The sequence below is a fragment of the Pocillopora verrucosa genome, chromosome 11 (genome assembly GCF_036669915.1).
Source record: "Pocillopora verrucosa isolate sample1 chromosome 11, ASM3666991v2, whole genome shotgun sequence".
NCBI lineage: Eukaryota > Metazoa > Cnidaria > Anthozoa > Scleractinia > Pocilloporidae > Pocillopora > Pocillopora verrucosa.
Window position 1 is genome coordinate 8,073,329 of NC_089322.1, and position 15,469 is coordinate 8,088,797.

Genomic DNA, 15,469 nt, shown 5'->3' on the forward strand with positions numbered 1-15,469 from the left:
AAGACGATATGCCTGAATGCATTCGAGGAATGTGGGCATTGACCAATCACATGGCGCTATTTTAATGTGAAATTTCCGCGCCAAAGACCACCCTGGATCAGCGACGAGTGTCGGATTACAGTGCCAACAAAGAACAACTCATTCTCGAATTTGACTGGATTACCACACTACAGACAAGGTTTAGCCTTGCAGACTCGACAATCAGGCACTCAACGGTGTTTCTGATTAACCTTGCAAAGTATGATGTACGAAAAAAAAAATAGGGACATCTCTAATATTCCTTTTTTCATTTTTAAAAGGGGCAGCATACGTTTTTGTTGTACCGGAATCTTTTGCGAGGAGGTTAAAAATAATTATGGCGATCTCGTTCACGCTTAGTTTCCTTTTCGTAAGGGGATTACGGCCTCTTGGATCGAAACGAGAAAAAAATTCCTTCAAGATTCTGTCGATTTTAGCTATTCCAGCGTTACCCCTGTGGGTGTGCGACGGACAAAAGCCGCAGGGGCATGGGGAAGACAATGAAAAGAGAGTCTAAATTGCTTACCGTACGCTGGTATGACTGCCCAAAAGGGAAACCTTTTAGATTTGGCTTCTGGTACATGTTTCACTCTGCAACTGAGAAAATACAAATCGAAATTGGTGGTAAATTATAATTTCCGTATAATACATCAATTGATGTGCAATACCCGTGAAATTTCACTTCCTTGTCTCCAATTTATTAGTACACTGTCCATATACCATTCTTGACATCAGGAAGAATTTTCCTTTCTCGTTTTTGGCGAATCATACTAAACAAAAATATTATAAATATATGATGACAATATAAACAGCTATAGAAGTGCTGTAAAAAGTGTTAATATTTGTCAATAAGCTGTTTTATATTTGACAGCTGTTATATTTTAAACAATACTTTAAAAAGACTCCCGTCTTTTACTATTGACAGCAATTCTATAAAACAAATAGAATTTACGTAATCTCTTGGAGTATCCGCCTGGTTAGCTCAATTGGGAGAGCGCCGGACTGCTGTGCGGGAGGTCGAGAGTTCAATACCGGCCGGACCAACACTCAGGGTCTTAAAATTAACTGAGAAGAATATGCTTCCTTTCTCAACATCAAGAAATGGTTAGATATTCTAGTCTTCTCGGATAGGGACGAATAAATGGAGGTCCCGTCTCCTGCAGGGTTAGGGGTAGGAGACGTTAATTTCCCACGCACGAGATTACTGTGTGATGGATGTCCTCCCCTGGGGTGGGATGGGGGGGAAAAGGTGAGGTCGTTACATGGACTAAAGCGGCTGCCAGAGGCGCCTGATTATGCTGACGTCCGATCTCAACCTTAGTAAAAATTGTAAGCGCATTGAGATTCTTAAATGCGTATTAAAGAACGTTCATTATTATTATTATTATTATTATTATTATATATAGATGAAAATCTAACTTGGAACGAACGTACATATCGAACATATTTCCAAAAAAATTGCCTCCTGCAGTAGCATCGTAAAGAGGAGCAGATCTTTTGTTCTCCTTGAAACGCTCCTATGCATCTATAATGCCTTTGTTCAACCTCGTTTCGATTACTGTAGTGTATTATGGGGGAATTGTAATAAATCTCTTTCTATTAAACTACAAAAACTACAGAATCGTGCTGCGCGTGTTTGACCTCTCCTTCATATGATGCCCATGCGGATGATCTGTTTGTTAGACTAGGCTGGCAAAAACTTAATCTCCAACGAGAATTAAAAACAGGCCACTATGGTCTATAAATCTCCTAATGGTCTCGCCCTTGATTATCTGAAATCAATGTTTACTGATCGGAGTGCAGTGTCTACCTATTCTTGATGATTTTAGATATATGAAATTCATATATTTGCACTGCAGTGAAGAGATGAAATTAAGAGATCCTCGCCGCTAAGAACACATTGACCAGCTCCCAGTTGGCATGTTAGCTCAGTTGGTAGAGCGCTGCACCGGTATCGCAGAGGTCATGGGTTCAAATCCTGTACGGGCCTGAATTTTTCAGGTCCTATTTTCAACTATTCGTTTCAGTAGTGTTCTTGGCTGCGAGGATTTCACGTCTACCTATTCTCTTAGGAATTGTGAGGGCAAACTAGCTGTTCCACTCCCCCGCACCGATTTTCTAGAAAAAATTACCTTAAGCTTACCTACCAATCTGCGGCAAGCTCAAACTATTGCTAGTTGTAAATCCGGCTGCAGGGGTTTCCTTTTTGATAATAAATTAATTAATTAGTCACACGGCATTCATGGAAAGCAGGCACTTCGTTATTGTTTTTATTTTGCTGTTATTAGATTTAATTCGTAGTAGATTAGTATCTTAACAATGTAGTTATCGCAATTTTAGTGATTATTTTAAATCCTGATGTTTTATCCGTGTTTAAATAAAGTTAAATAAATGAAAAAATATAATAAGGAGAGATATCGGAAATATTCGTTGTCTTTAATTGTTAGGATTGTGTGCAGAGTAAGCACTAACACTAAATATTGTTAATCTTGTAAAAAAAATGAGATAAGTGATTTTTGTAAGGGCAGTTTGTGTACTGTTAATAAGGTAACGGTTTTCATGATTGTAACAATAATAAACTAAATAGTCAAACTCCTAACTGGTCAGCATAATTATCGTATATATCATTTAACGAGCGAAGTGAAAAAAAAAAACTCAAGTGCAGTTACTTAACACTTATTGCGTCTATCCCGGATAGGACACTGACCAGTTGACAACTGATGGTCAATAAAATCGAATTGTAATCACAGAACAAAAAATTGTTAATCGCCGACACACAGAGATCCATATATAGCAACACTACGTGCACAGAATGATTTTCCTTAAACCAGCGCGACAGCGATTAGTCATGAGGGGGTTTTTCCCTTCTTTTATTTGGTTGCATGGCTACCAAGCAACATCCAAAAACACCTAAGCTGATTACAATTACTGCTATTTTTACTCGCTAGGGGGTCTTTCAATTAAAGAGTTACGTAATTAAAAGTACTTCGATCATCCGCTGTAATTCACAACCTCACAACGGTCTCCTCCATTCTTGATCAAACTTTTTCATTTTGAGGCTAATTCTTTCAATTGTGTTACTTTTCGGTCTCACTTTACTTATATTTAGAGTCGTACTACACTTTAAAAATAGTTATGTCGTGTGACATGAGGTCTTACACGATTCTCTTACGACGCAAATTATATAAATTACCATACCATTGTTAAATAAGTGCGCAGTCTTGAAATGTAAGTCTGCTTTAAGAGCCACCAGCGCAGAACGTGAAAATAGCGGAAGAGAGCGGAGATAAGTTAAAAGAAATGGCTTTGACAACAAGAAAAGCTTTCTTCAAAGATGGAAAAGCCTTCATACTGTTACTAGCCCTCTGCATTTTGCTAGCGAGTCAAACAAATGCAAGTCTTCTGGATCCAAGGTTGATAGGGAGAGAGTTGCAAACATTCGCCAGGGATGCGCTAGGAGTGAACGAAATGCAGGTATAGGATATTTAATTTCCCTCGGTATGGTGTATCAGGGACTATTTTTTCAAAGAAATATAATTGATAGAATAGAAAAGCCCAGGTTTGTATTCGAGCCTTGTTGAAGCCTGATTTATTTGCAAGGTTTATTTTCTCCAATTTCTTAAATTGCATTGCAACTGTGAGAGTTAGTTCCTTATTTGTTTTTTTATTTGTTATCATTTACTTCCTTTATTTGTGATTACGTTAATTGAGATATGTACAGGTTACTTCTTATCTACTTTTTGAAAAGTTGTGAGTTTTGTATTTCGATTTTTTTTTTACGGATCATCTGCGTGACTAACAATCTAACGAGTTCCTGTTTATCATTCATGTCTAACGAAGCAGTCATCCGCATTTATCTTGTGATGTATGGCATAACCATCAACCGTTGCAAGATAATATCAGTAATGTTTCATCCTTTTTTCGTGAAAAACTTGTAATTAGAGCTGTTGACTTTCTGAAAATGTTGAGTCATCCAACATCTTTAGTTCCTGCCTGCCAATTATTTATGCGCCACAAACAAGATGCATATCCCACTTCAGACGTATTGATTCTTGTAATTTTGAATCATTAACCATGTCTACGGTTTTCAAAATTTTCCTTTCAAAGATCATCTCGTCTCAACGCTAATAATAAAATGAAAGTCATTCAGAGCTTCACTCGGAAAAGTTCTTAGAACGATCTTAATGTTTCGTCTTTATGCTTGCCTCTCGCCTCTGACTAATCACTAATATTGACGACATTGCAAACGGGATGCGTTTACCTACATAACAGTTCCGAATCAGACTGTTTGTAGCTCAGAGCATCTTTTTTTAATTTTAGTTTCATATCTTAAAGATCTTGGAACCCTTGGTTCGAAACTCCAAGGTACAATTATGCTGGGAAACTGTGTTTCGGTGACACAACCGCCGGCCATTGCTTCGAACGCATTCGAAAGAGGAAGTGATGGCATACCCTTTCAACATCATAATTTTGTTATTTCTCCTCACGAGTTAAGCCTAAAGGCTCAAAAGTTAAGCCCTTAATTGATGGGTTTGTTAAAAGACAAACAAATCAGGGCGTAAAACGGAACTTTTTACGAGCAACAGCAGAATGGCCTGCCACTTTGGTCCACCTCATTTACATGTGTCGGGAGGCTTTGAAGATCGAGGCATAACACAGTAAAAGTTATTCTTAGTCAATGACATGTAAATTCTACAGCTTAGCCTTTTATTATTTTTTAACAAATAGACTTCCTGTTGTCGTGCGTATAACTGTTCAGAAATAGGTCACAGATGACGAAAAAGTGGCCCACGAGGCGCAGCCGGGAGTGTCATGGGTGTTCCTACCACATTTTGACGTCATTTGTGATCTAGCGTCACAGGTGCACGGAAACATAGAATCTATTTGTTTCATGTGATAAAGAAAAGATAACTATTGCCAAGGATGACATCATATATGCGTCTATCCTCCAACAGACCTTGATTACGATCCAATCAAAACAATGCATGCATTATTCAACTTTGATCTTGTATCGCCTGAGAGTTTTCTTTGATCTTTGCAGCAGTACTTCGAAAGCCTTCAGTATCACAAGGGAACAGTGCAAGGAGATCTTGTGACTCCTGAACTTGCTGCAAAACTTTCTGACAAGTTCAAAGTAAGATTTGAGGTCGTAAAACGGCTCAAGACAGCTGTAGAAGCATCATACGTCGGAGCGGACTCTGTTAAACCGGTGCCTCAAGAGGAATGCTGCAATGTTGTCAAATCCACACTCAAGTATGATATTCGATTCCATACCAAAGTGGATATGGACCGTGTCTGTTTGAAGATTTCTAACAGTGCCCTTCCAAGCCTTGTCTATTTAGATAAAGGTGTTGCCGAGGAAATGAGAGATATCTCCAGAACGTATCCTTTTATCAAATGGCAATATTTTGGATCAGAGCAAGGTGTAATGACCACTTTCCCCGTGTATGACGATAAAGAGGATTGTGGTAGGTTTGACCCTCGTTTCAGACCATGGTACGTGGAAACTGCTACACATGAAGCCAAAGATGTGGTGCTTGTTATTGATATCAGCGCATCCATGACTGGGGAAAAACTTCACGCTGCCAAAGAAGCTGCAAAAACAGTATTGGACACTATGAACCCTAAAGACCAGGTAAGAAGTAGTTTGGCACAATTTGGAAGTATCAAATCAAATTAGTTCCCGTTGGAGGTTAGGACCAGGTAGGCATAAAACATGAGACGATGGAAATGGGAGGACTTATTCAAGGATATAATGTCCTTCATTTCATAAAATTCCCTGAGTCTAAACCAACGTGTCTAAAGGATAGTTACTAAAAAAAATTAAAGATTTTGCCTTTTCTGGGTGATGATGAAACATGATTTTATCTCTTCAGGTTGGAGTTGTTTCATTTTGTACTGTTGCGTCAACGCCAGGAGACGCTGGGGGCAAAATTCCATGCTATAGTGAACGATTAGCACAAGCAGTTCCTATAAATATAAAGAAAATGAAATATTATGTGGAAGGATTAGTACCGCATGGTAAATATTGAAATTATTTTTACTACAATGTGAGTTGCAGGCAGTACTGACAAAGCGTATTTCAAATTCTGATTATCAGACATTTCAAATAATTTTCATTTTAAATACTCGCAACAATCTTTTCTAAGTTAATTCTAAAGATCTTTAGAATGTTCTAAGATCTCGCACTGTCCTTCTGCCATTCGTTAATCACAATGTTGGATGATTCCTTTGGACTCTTATGATATAATCTTGCAGGTCTGAGTCAGTACAAGCCGGCTTTTGAAAAAGCATTCAGTCTCTTCAAGGGTTCAGTTTCTGGAGAATCGGGGCAAAAAAAGAAAAGAGTCATTCTGTTTCTAACGGATGGCAAACCCTCGGATATTAAGAAGGACTCTATTTTCCGTACAATAAGGGATAAGAATGTTGAGCTCAACAACTCCGTTATCATCCTAACGTATGGATTTGGCAATGTAAACCAAACAATTCTAGAAGACATAGCGAAGCAGGACACAGCAAAATATGGCATACCAGCAGATATCTCGGTTGGAGACATCACAGTAAGTTGGCATTCATCTTAATAACGTTTTGCGTATTAAAGTATATTTCGATCGAGTGTCGTAAAAACCCAAACCAAAATAATCGCAACGACTAATCAGGAGGAAGCGGAATAAAAACAAGCCAGCTACCCGAAGCGCGGGAAAAAGCGAGTGAACAAGTCGCATCGGTTTCAATTCTGCATTTGATTGGTGGGGAATGGTGCGAATTTTTTGGACCAATCAAAGAGCAAGGTAAGGTAAAACCAAAGCAATTTCGGTAATTGGGTATTATCAAGCGAGTTGATGACCTAAATTGGCCATCGTTAAAAGGTTGAAAGCTCCTCAAACTCTAAACGGTGGCCAATTAACTTTATCAACTCAGCCGCTAATACCAAATTGCCTTGTTACACTCTCCCACCGACGCAGCACCACAGCACCCCCTTCTAGGATTGCTTTCGACACTGAGTTTTTTTAGTTATGGTTTACTCACCCTTTTTATATTCCTTTTAGACCGGCAGATACAAATATGTTAAGGACTTCAAAACCTTAAGAGGAGACATGGCCACCTATTATGATTTATTCTCGCTGGGGACCCACCTTGATCCAGTTGTGTCTGTGCCATATGTGGACGCTTTTGGATTAGGTATGTTGAATCAGACACCTTTGATTTAATTTTGTAATTTGTATGATTATCAGAGACAAATGGTAATTGTCGTGCAGTTACGGCTACTGGGCAAGTTAGGTGTAGATACGTTACTGACTCGCTTGGCTGCCAAAGCCTATGAAGATTTCTGTAGTATAAATTGACCCTTAAATAGTGTGCTTATCCATCCCAGTGTCCATAAAACTGATTTACGGAGACAGACCAACATTTTAACCTCAAAGTTCGCTTTTCCTTGTCCAAATTGATTTACGTCTTAACAGCAAATCATAGTTTTTGCCTACCAATATTTCCCTTCAGTTTCCTCTACAGTTTATTTAGGGATTCTTTGTCTAATTTGTTTCATAATTTTGGTTGTTGTCATTTACGCTGCTTGTTTTCTTTCGAGCGCTTTTATTGGTTTCTCGCGTTTTGACGGGTTTTTCTATAATTAGCGACTTGATGAACAAAATAGTTGATACTCTCTGAGAGACAAAAATTATTTATTCCATAAAGGAAACAGAAAAAAAATTTCAGTTTTCCAGGTTTTATGAAGTGATAAACCCACTTGAGATGTTGTAAGAACAATCGAGAACCTTACTCTGACAGCTCGTGATTTAAAAACTTTTCTCGTATTCTCCTGAAATCCTGCGCGGCTTCATCACGTCATAAAATCAGTAAAATGTATTTTATTACTTACTCACGTATCAAAGCTATTTTTCCCCAACCTTGATTTCAGGGCAAGTCTTGACGATTTCCTTGTCTTGTTTTCACAATGGAAAATTCATTGGCGTGGTAGGGACTGACATCACCGTTGAGGACCTTTTGTCCGACATAACATTCTTTAATCAAGGCCAAAGTACTTATGCATTCATGATAAGCAACTCTGGAAGGACCCTTATCCACCCTCTCCTACCAGCCCCTACTGATGCCTATGGGGACCCCTTTTTTATGGACATAACAACTTTGGAGCCAGATGCAGAATTCAAGGAGGTGTTTGAATCGATCAAAAAGTAGGTTGAATTTACAGAAAAGCTTCAATCTAACTACAGGACTAACGTCCTTTCTGGCACACACATGGCAGTGTTTCCTGAGTAGTTTATTCAAACATTTGTCTTCCTTACCTTTGCTTAACTTTAGTTTCCCAAAAATAGAATGTGTTGTTTTTATCTTCAAAGAGGAAAATCTGGGTCAAAGACTTTTGTTGCCAAACGATTTCTACCACGAGGGGGAACAGAGATACAAGGGGTGACAGAGACGGAAGTGAACTGCACATACTTCTGGACACCTTTAATGGAGGTCGACTTCACTGTGGGCGTGGTTGTTCCTGTTTCTCATTCTAAGGACCAACTGAAACCACTCCAGATGCCAAATGGTAAAATTATAAGGCCTATGTCAGAAGGCGTAGCTTTAAGCTTGATCGATTATTTCAACTTATTGAATTACTCTCGGATCCTATCGCAAGTGTCCCTTGGAGTTTCTCATCTTGTAGAAAATATTCAACGGAAATCCAGTATGCAACCTTGACCTGTTATCAATTGTGTCGCATTTCCAGGTTGCCCTTCCTCAATCCACCAGCTAATGCTTAAAATAATGTTTATGTTCTTTGTAACTAAATCGCATTGAAGAAGTTGAGTTGATACTATAGGACCTTAAGCGACTTTTTCTGAAAAGGATTGGAAACTTGATTTTTTTTAAGGGAGCTATGATAATATGCCAAGATCTCTCTACTTGACATATTTCATATTGTTAAAATCTGGATCATTGGATGATGAATTCAAGAGTAAACATTGGCTTAGCCTTCATGGGTTATAAGCCATTATATCATACCGCGCATGTTGGATATGAAATTATTATTATAGCCTCGTTGGCTATCTTCTATCTCAAATCCAACGCACGCTCGTGGAATAATTGTTAAATAGACCATACAATAACTTCTATTCATGACATTGGTTTGGCAGGTTACTCATTCAATTACCATCGAATCGACCTATACCATACTGGCAAGATATGCTCTCACTTTGGAGCGAATGCTTCTAAAGGTAAAGAATTAAAATGGGAGAGTAAGTAAAACTAGCTGAATCAATGACAACGTGATATTCAAATGAGTTACATCGAAAAAGACAGCCACTCTATGCCATTGTCTTAAGCTTCTGATACGAAGGGGGGGGGATCAGTTACATACCTGAGCCCCCCATATCTCTTCCTGTATCCTTATGATCGCCCCCTCCCCCCTACTCATTCGCATTTAATAAGCAGTCAATTTTGTCTATTCCCCCTTTATGCTCTATTGGTGACAATTGATCCCCCACCCTCCCCCCACAGATACCCTGTAATCCCCAGAAAGAAACATCCACTCCTCCCCCCAAGTAATAGATGATGACTAACCCTAAAATGCACTTTTCAATATTTTATCAACAGACACCACGTCCGTGAAGTTTGCTCCAGGAGCTTATAAGGATCCCTACAGCTATATTGGCAAAGACGAGACGAAGGCAGACGTAGAGTTATTAATTGCGTACATGAAAGATGACACAGGGAAGGTAACAAATCCTGGTCTGAAGAATGACATCAGGGATACTGTAATAGCAACATGGAAAGTGGAAGACCTGTGGCTGAATGACAAAACTGACCTTAGCCAATATTTGGTTTGGAGATACATCGGGACAGCAAATGGAGTTATCAGGAGTTCTCCAGGTGTTTTGATAGACAAACGTTACGATCCAAGGCAGAGGCCATGGTAAGACAGTGTTTTCTCCTTGAAATATTTTGCAAGGAAGACTAGTCGGTCTATTATGATACTTCACGTCACCAAAATTATGCATACAATCAGGAAAAGGTATCACTTTGACCCATGGTTGAATCCGGGGTTTAAAAGCTTAACACAAATTCCAACATCAAAAATCAAGCCAATACTCAACAGTTACTTTCCCCCTCGAACTATTTCAACAAACCAATATCATTATTATCTTCTATTCAGGTATTATTCTGCCTTGGCCCATACGGGTTTACTTGCTCTAACTGCTCCTTATTTAGACCTGGGTGGAGCCGGAGTTGTAGTAACCGCCAGCCGTGCACTATACCGCGGAGAGCCGAGTCATCTGCATTATACAAACGATGAAGTGTTGGGAGTAATTGGAGCTGACTTTCCTCTCTCGTATTTTCATAGGTAATCATCTTTTATATCGTGCTCTTGTTCTTAAAGACCAGAATTTGATCCTAAGAGACTTCCAGTTCAGGACGAAAACTGTGGAGAATTTAGACAGTTCTCAATTCCTTTTTAATTTGGTAATTGAAGAAAAGATTGATTGAATAGCGTATTAGCTATTTTAATATCGACACGATCGTTTAAGATTTCAGTTCAATGCCAAAGATAAACTACTGATTGGTTAGCTCTCATTAAGGATTCATTATTTTCCTTACTTTCTTTCAAGGAGAGCTTACCAATTTAGGTTTTTTAGGGGGAGATGAGAGAATCTTTAGTTTACAGCCCTTTAGTTCACTAACACACTGGAACAAGAAAGGAAGAGTAGAGTTTATTGAGTTAAAGCGATTTTTGGAGCGTTTACTGCAGCAAAAACGGCTTTTTTATCATTGATTTGCAATGAATTGAAAAAGATAATCACACGAGTTGAAAGCTTTCTTTGTGCAAAATCAATCGAAAGTACAATAAAAAACGAAACATTTCGCCATCAGCAGTAGGAATTGATATGTTACACCTCTTTCTTTACCCTTTAACTCCCATAAGTGACCAAGACAGAATTTCTCCTTACTATATCAATACAATATCAACCAGATAAGTGATAAGAATAAAGAAAAATATCAATTTGAGGATAATTAGCTGATCCAACACTAAAATTCTCTGAACTAACATTATGATAATTATATGGTTGACAGTAAGGAGAAATACAAATTTGATCTGGGAGTTTAAGGGTTAAGCCTTATGTTTTGTAACATTTAGAATTATCATTGGCAGGTTACTAACTGATGTGTATCCAAAGTGTAAGGAGACCAAAACATACTCTTGTTTCGTAATGGACAGCGGTGGTTTTCTTATCATGCATGAGGACTTTTTACTTGCGTCAGCCACATCGTCTGATGTACAATATGTGCATATCACAGAGAAAGAGAAAAATATCGCAGAAGACCTCATCAAAAAGAAATACCTGGTGAAAAAGCACTGTCGTCATTTGGAAGAGATTCAAAAGCAAAGCTTTTATGAGCTCTCCTTGCCCCTCGGGGGAGCAGACACTCTTCAAAGTGGTGCAAGATGCTCGAAATACCAATTGCAGAAAATTGTGGGAACCAATGCCTTCTTAGGTATGAACAATTATCTTTTCATCTGGATAGATACAGTAATTCGTATTGAAGATACCTACTTCACTACAAGGGGTTTAGGGGGAATCACTTAGGGGGAGAGGAGTAGGAATTAGTCGTCACCAATGGATTATAAAGGAGGGGAACCATTGAAAATTGACTGCTACCTCACTGCCAATGAAGGGGGTTCATTTGAATATTACAGAGCTAAATAGGGGATTGGGTAAATCGTGACAAAACCAAAACCCTTCGACACCCCCACCCTCCACCCTCCTGGTGGAAAAAATGACTGGTCCGTTCGTCAGTAGGCAGTCAGTCGCTGTTCAGTCACTCAGTCATACAGATAGACAAGCAATCATTCAGTGCTCAGTCTTTAATCGACCACTGGCACCGTTAGTCTGTCAGATGAAATATCTATTCTCACTTTTTAATGCCTGTTTCTAGGTGTTACTGTCAGAGATTCGTTTTGTCACCCAGAGCCGTGTTCCTGTTCCACTGATAAAAATTGTTCCCCTCTCAACTTGACGTGTGAGTGTCCCTGCATGTCTCGTTTGGATTTCCATTACTGCCACAATGAGTTTTACGATAGCAGGTTGGTCAACCAAGTGTGATTTCCAGTATTGTAGTTAGCATTGACCTATCTTGGGCTCGTTTCTAGACATCATTAGGTGACAATTTGGTAAGTGGTGCAGTTTCCTTAATGCTTATAATAAAGGACTGTCTATGAATAGGTTTGAGTTTTCTGCTCATGAAAAAGATACTGTTCATGTACTCTTAGAGTGCCCCAGTTCTCAGCCAGGGCTAGAAATAAGAGACAAAGAATTGCTAAAGATCATTTGCTTATAAACAACAGCTGGTAGTTAACCCCATTAACCTTTCTAGGAAATTATCAATTTCCTTCCATAAAGAGAGAGATGATATGGGCTGCTTTCATGAGCTATTCGTTTGGATAGAGTCCACGTTTTTAAAACTTTAACAAAAATATTTTTCCAGTCTCCCTATTTGTGCACCCTCGGCAGAGGAGGTCTTATCAGCAGCCTGTGGTGCTCCGAGCCACATCGTTCAACTTAACTCATGTAAAGATCCTGTCTTGGAAGATTGCCTCGTTCCCAAATGCAGCGAGAAGAACAGTTCAGAAACGTGCGAAGGCATCATTGGTTGCTATTGGTGTGAGAACAACAAAGACGATATACCATTGGAGAAAGCGTACTGCGCAAGTGCTGACGTGTGCTTCAAAGGAAAGGAAGGTATTCGAGATGAAAGTAGTTTCCGAATTGTTCAGCCTAAAAAAATGGTGAAAAAACCTTGAGGTTGACTTGTTTACCTTTCAGTAGAGGTCGTCATTCTCCTTGTCATTCTCCTTGTGTTTTGTCGAGAGTTAGGCCTTGATTCCTTCGTTGGAACTTCTGTGTTTCGTATAACCTTTTATGTGCCCTTTTGCTTTTTTTTTTAGTTCAGATAACTTTTCAACGGTATGAACCCAAAGCTTCTGTGATTACATTGTATGAATCAGAGGGCCGTAGATGAAAATTTCCTTAACAAGGATCCCATCAAAATCTATCGATACAAGATCCCTTCTTCTAATTATTAGTCATTGTGGAACAATAATGTTTTTTTTAAATTTTCCTATATGGTACAGTTGGAAACGAGATCTGCCCAAGCGAATCACCAAGCACAGCTGTCATTTCCCATCCCACACAAGAAAGCCACAGTTTTGATGTAAAACCTGACAGTAAAAAGAAATCTCGTCACTTGTCGTACGGAGCTATCTCAGGAATTATTACTGGTTGTATGGCAATCGAAGCTGTTATATTAATAGCAGTCGTTTTGGTAAGAAGTATGAGTTTTGTATTTGAACTGAACACCTGGCAGAGCACTCTCTCATTTAAAATTTCTCATTAGTAATTTTGACCAATGTATCGATACCTAAGCAATACGTAAGATTCACAATTCACTTAGATTGCGTTTGATTCAATTCTGAAACTACCTCATTCAATTTTGTTTTCGTCAGATGATAAAGCGTTGTAAAAATAAGTCAAGTTCGCACACAAGTCCTTCTGCCGAACAAATGTTTGTCATTGGAACTCAAGGTGCCTCTCCGGATCCTCCTCAGCAGCAACCTGTGGCGCAGATCCCCCAACCTGTTGAGCCAGTGTCTGCTGATTCTAATATTTATAATAGATTAAACAGAGGACCGTATTTAAACCAAGCCTTTTATGATAACGTCAGAGATAGTCCTCCAGCTGTCTCAGCAAGGAAGCAATTACCTACGACTGTATCAGAAGCAAGAGGTTCTTCTGGACAGACAAGTTTTGTGATGTCCACTCTGGATAGCTGCAGAAGGCGTTCCTCCAGTGCAGACACACAGGGCGATGTGTCTCTGCAAAATGTCAGGACAGGTGCAGTGCTCATTCCAGCACCAGTGATTCCTAAAGAAAATCGGACTTTCCCTGAGTCTGTCTCAAAAGAAGAAAAGGTTACGGAGGATCAGCAGCAGACTTCGGCATTTGATGCTGGTTGCACTACCCAGGAAGTTAATAATGTGCAGCAGCCTGATAGCAACGTAACACAAAAAGGTTCTGACGGGAGGCCATCCAAAGCTACGACGCCTTCCTCTGTTGAGGTTAATGGGCTGCCGCATAACTCTAACACACCAGTAAACGTTCTTACGAGACAAGAGAGTTGCGACTCTACTGTTCTTGATCCTGACAATAACATAATTTGCATTGATGTGTAACTTGTAATGACGGACAATGTTTCAAAGAGTATTGACTCGTAATGAATTGCTGAATAGCAAATGTGAACAGCAGATTTTTCAAATCTTTCAGACCGACTTGGGTGAAGAATGTGGTTGCTTTGACAACTCACTGTTTTATGCACCTCAGAAGGCACAGTCATTTGTAGATCAAAATAACTTTTTACCGCGGAATATTGTTCTAAATGTACAGTTTATTTTATGTGTTCCTTTTGCAAGAAAGTCGAACTCATTTTGATTGATCTTTCTGCTTCAGCGTTTTATACTTCGGTACAAAATGCTTGACTCAAAGCATTGAAAGGGTACTTTAAACTGCTATGTCGCAGTTTTCAAATGAATCTTGTAACTAGCTTAATTAAAACGTTACAAAGAGCCAATTGTTTTGATTTGTATCAGCTGTTACCATGAAGACAGAGCGGAAGATAAACCACGTCACGTTCGAATGCAGACGTTCAATATAGCAAAAACGAAGGAAAAAAAGGATAATTTTTGTCACCGATACATGGTATTATCTGTGTTTCTCTCCAAAATATCGTACACCTGAAGATGGCCTCACCCAAACAATAGTTATTCCAGACTACCAAGGGCTTTAGACCAACTCTCCTCGAAACCACATTGCGTTCTCTCTTTTAAATCTAATCAAGCATATAAACCACAGCCAATATTTCTGACGTCAACCATTCTTTTAAAATAATTATTCTAAGCCAGTTACCGGTAGCAAAACGTTTTTCGGGTGCATAAAAAATATCTTACCAGCGTGAGTTTCACTAAAAATCTTTATTCAAAGTACTCGGACCAAAAATTATGTGCTTGCTAAGTGAAACTAAAAACTCTAGGGAGTGCCGATCACATCGAGAGAACTCAATAAACAAGAAGACGAGAAACAAAATAACTCGCTTGAATGGCCCATATAAACAGTTAAACTACGTCAATGACTACTTCAACTACTCTGCTGTTTCTGTTTGTTCAAGCTGAGGGAAAAATTTGCTTGTTTGTATCACCAGTTACCTTCCGCTACCTTTCATATTTTTCTTAAGAACGTGATTGTACTTCGTGCCAAAACCCACTCCTTGTGAATTTATGCGGTAGAGCTTTCTAAATGATTCCATTTTAACTTCCTGTAGTCGAAATGGACTTAATTTCAGCTTTTACTCTGTCGTTCCCGCGGAGGTCAACTTTCTTTTCCTATGAATGATAATT

General features: G+C 39.0%; 1 protein-coding gene across 2 annotated transcripts; it reads left to right on the forward strand.

Annotated features, from left to right (window-relative positions):
• Positions 1–3,254: 3,254 nt before the first annotated feature.
• LOC131789799 (VWFA and cache domain-containing protein 1) lies at positions 3,255–14,642 on the forward strand. 2 transcript variants are annotated; one of them, XM_059106973.2, is made up of 15 exons: positions 3,255–3,492; positions 5,060–5,653; positions 5,895–6,039; positions 6,277–6,578; positions 7,068–7,200; positions 7,937–8,210; positions 8,376–8,572; positions 9,159–9,239; positions 9,619–9,937; positions 10,178–10,366; positions 11,174–11,517; positions 11,959–12,106; positions 12,508–12,761; positions 13,154–13,344; positions 13,526–14,642. In XM_059106973.2, exons 1-15 carry the CDS (start codon positions 3,319–3,321, stop codon positions 14,249–14,251), a joined length of 4,071 nt encoding a protein of 1,356 aa, XP_058962956.2. In that variant the 5' UTR covers positions 3,255–3,318; the 3' UTR covers positions 14,252–14,642. The 2 variants fall into 2 exon arrangements, with proteins under 2 accessions (XP_058962956.2, XP_058962955.2); XM_059106972.2 differs by lacking the exon at positions 3,255–3,492 and having other exon boundaries at positions 5,123–5,271; positions 5,361–5,653.
• Positions 14,643–15,469: the final 827 nt, after the last annotated feature.

Excerpts from the sequence above, each read along its gene's own strand:
- LOC131789799 (XM_059106973.2), top strand. The coding sequence starts at position 3,319 with ATGGCTTTGACAACAAGAAAAGCTTTCTTCAAAGATGGAAAAGCCTTC. Across the intron at positions 3,493-5,059 it reads TAGGAGTGAACGAAATGCAG|CAGTACTTCGAAAGCCTTCA; the intron begins GTATAGGATATT and ends TGATCTTTGCAG. Across the intron at positions 12,762-13,153 it reads GTGCTTCAAAGGAAAGGAAG|TTGGAAACGAGATCTGCCCA; the intron begins GTATTCGAGATG and ends TATATGGTACAG.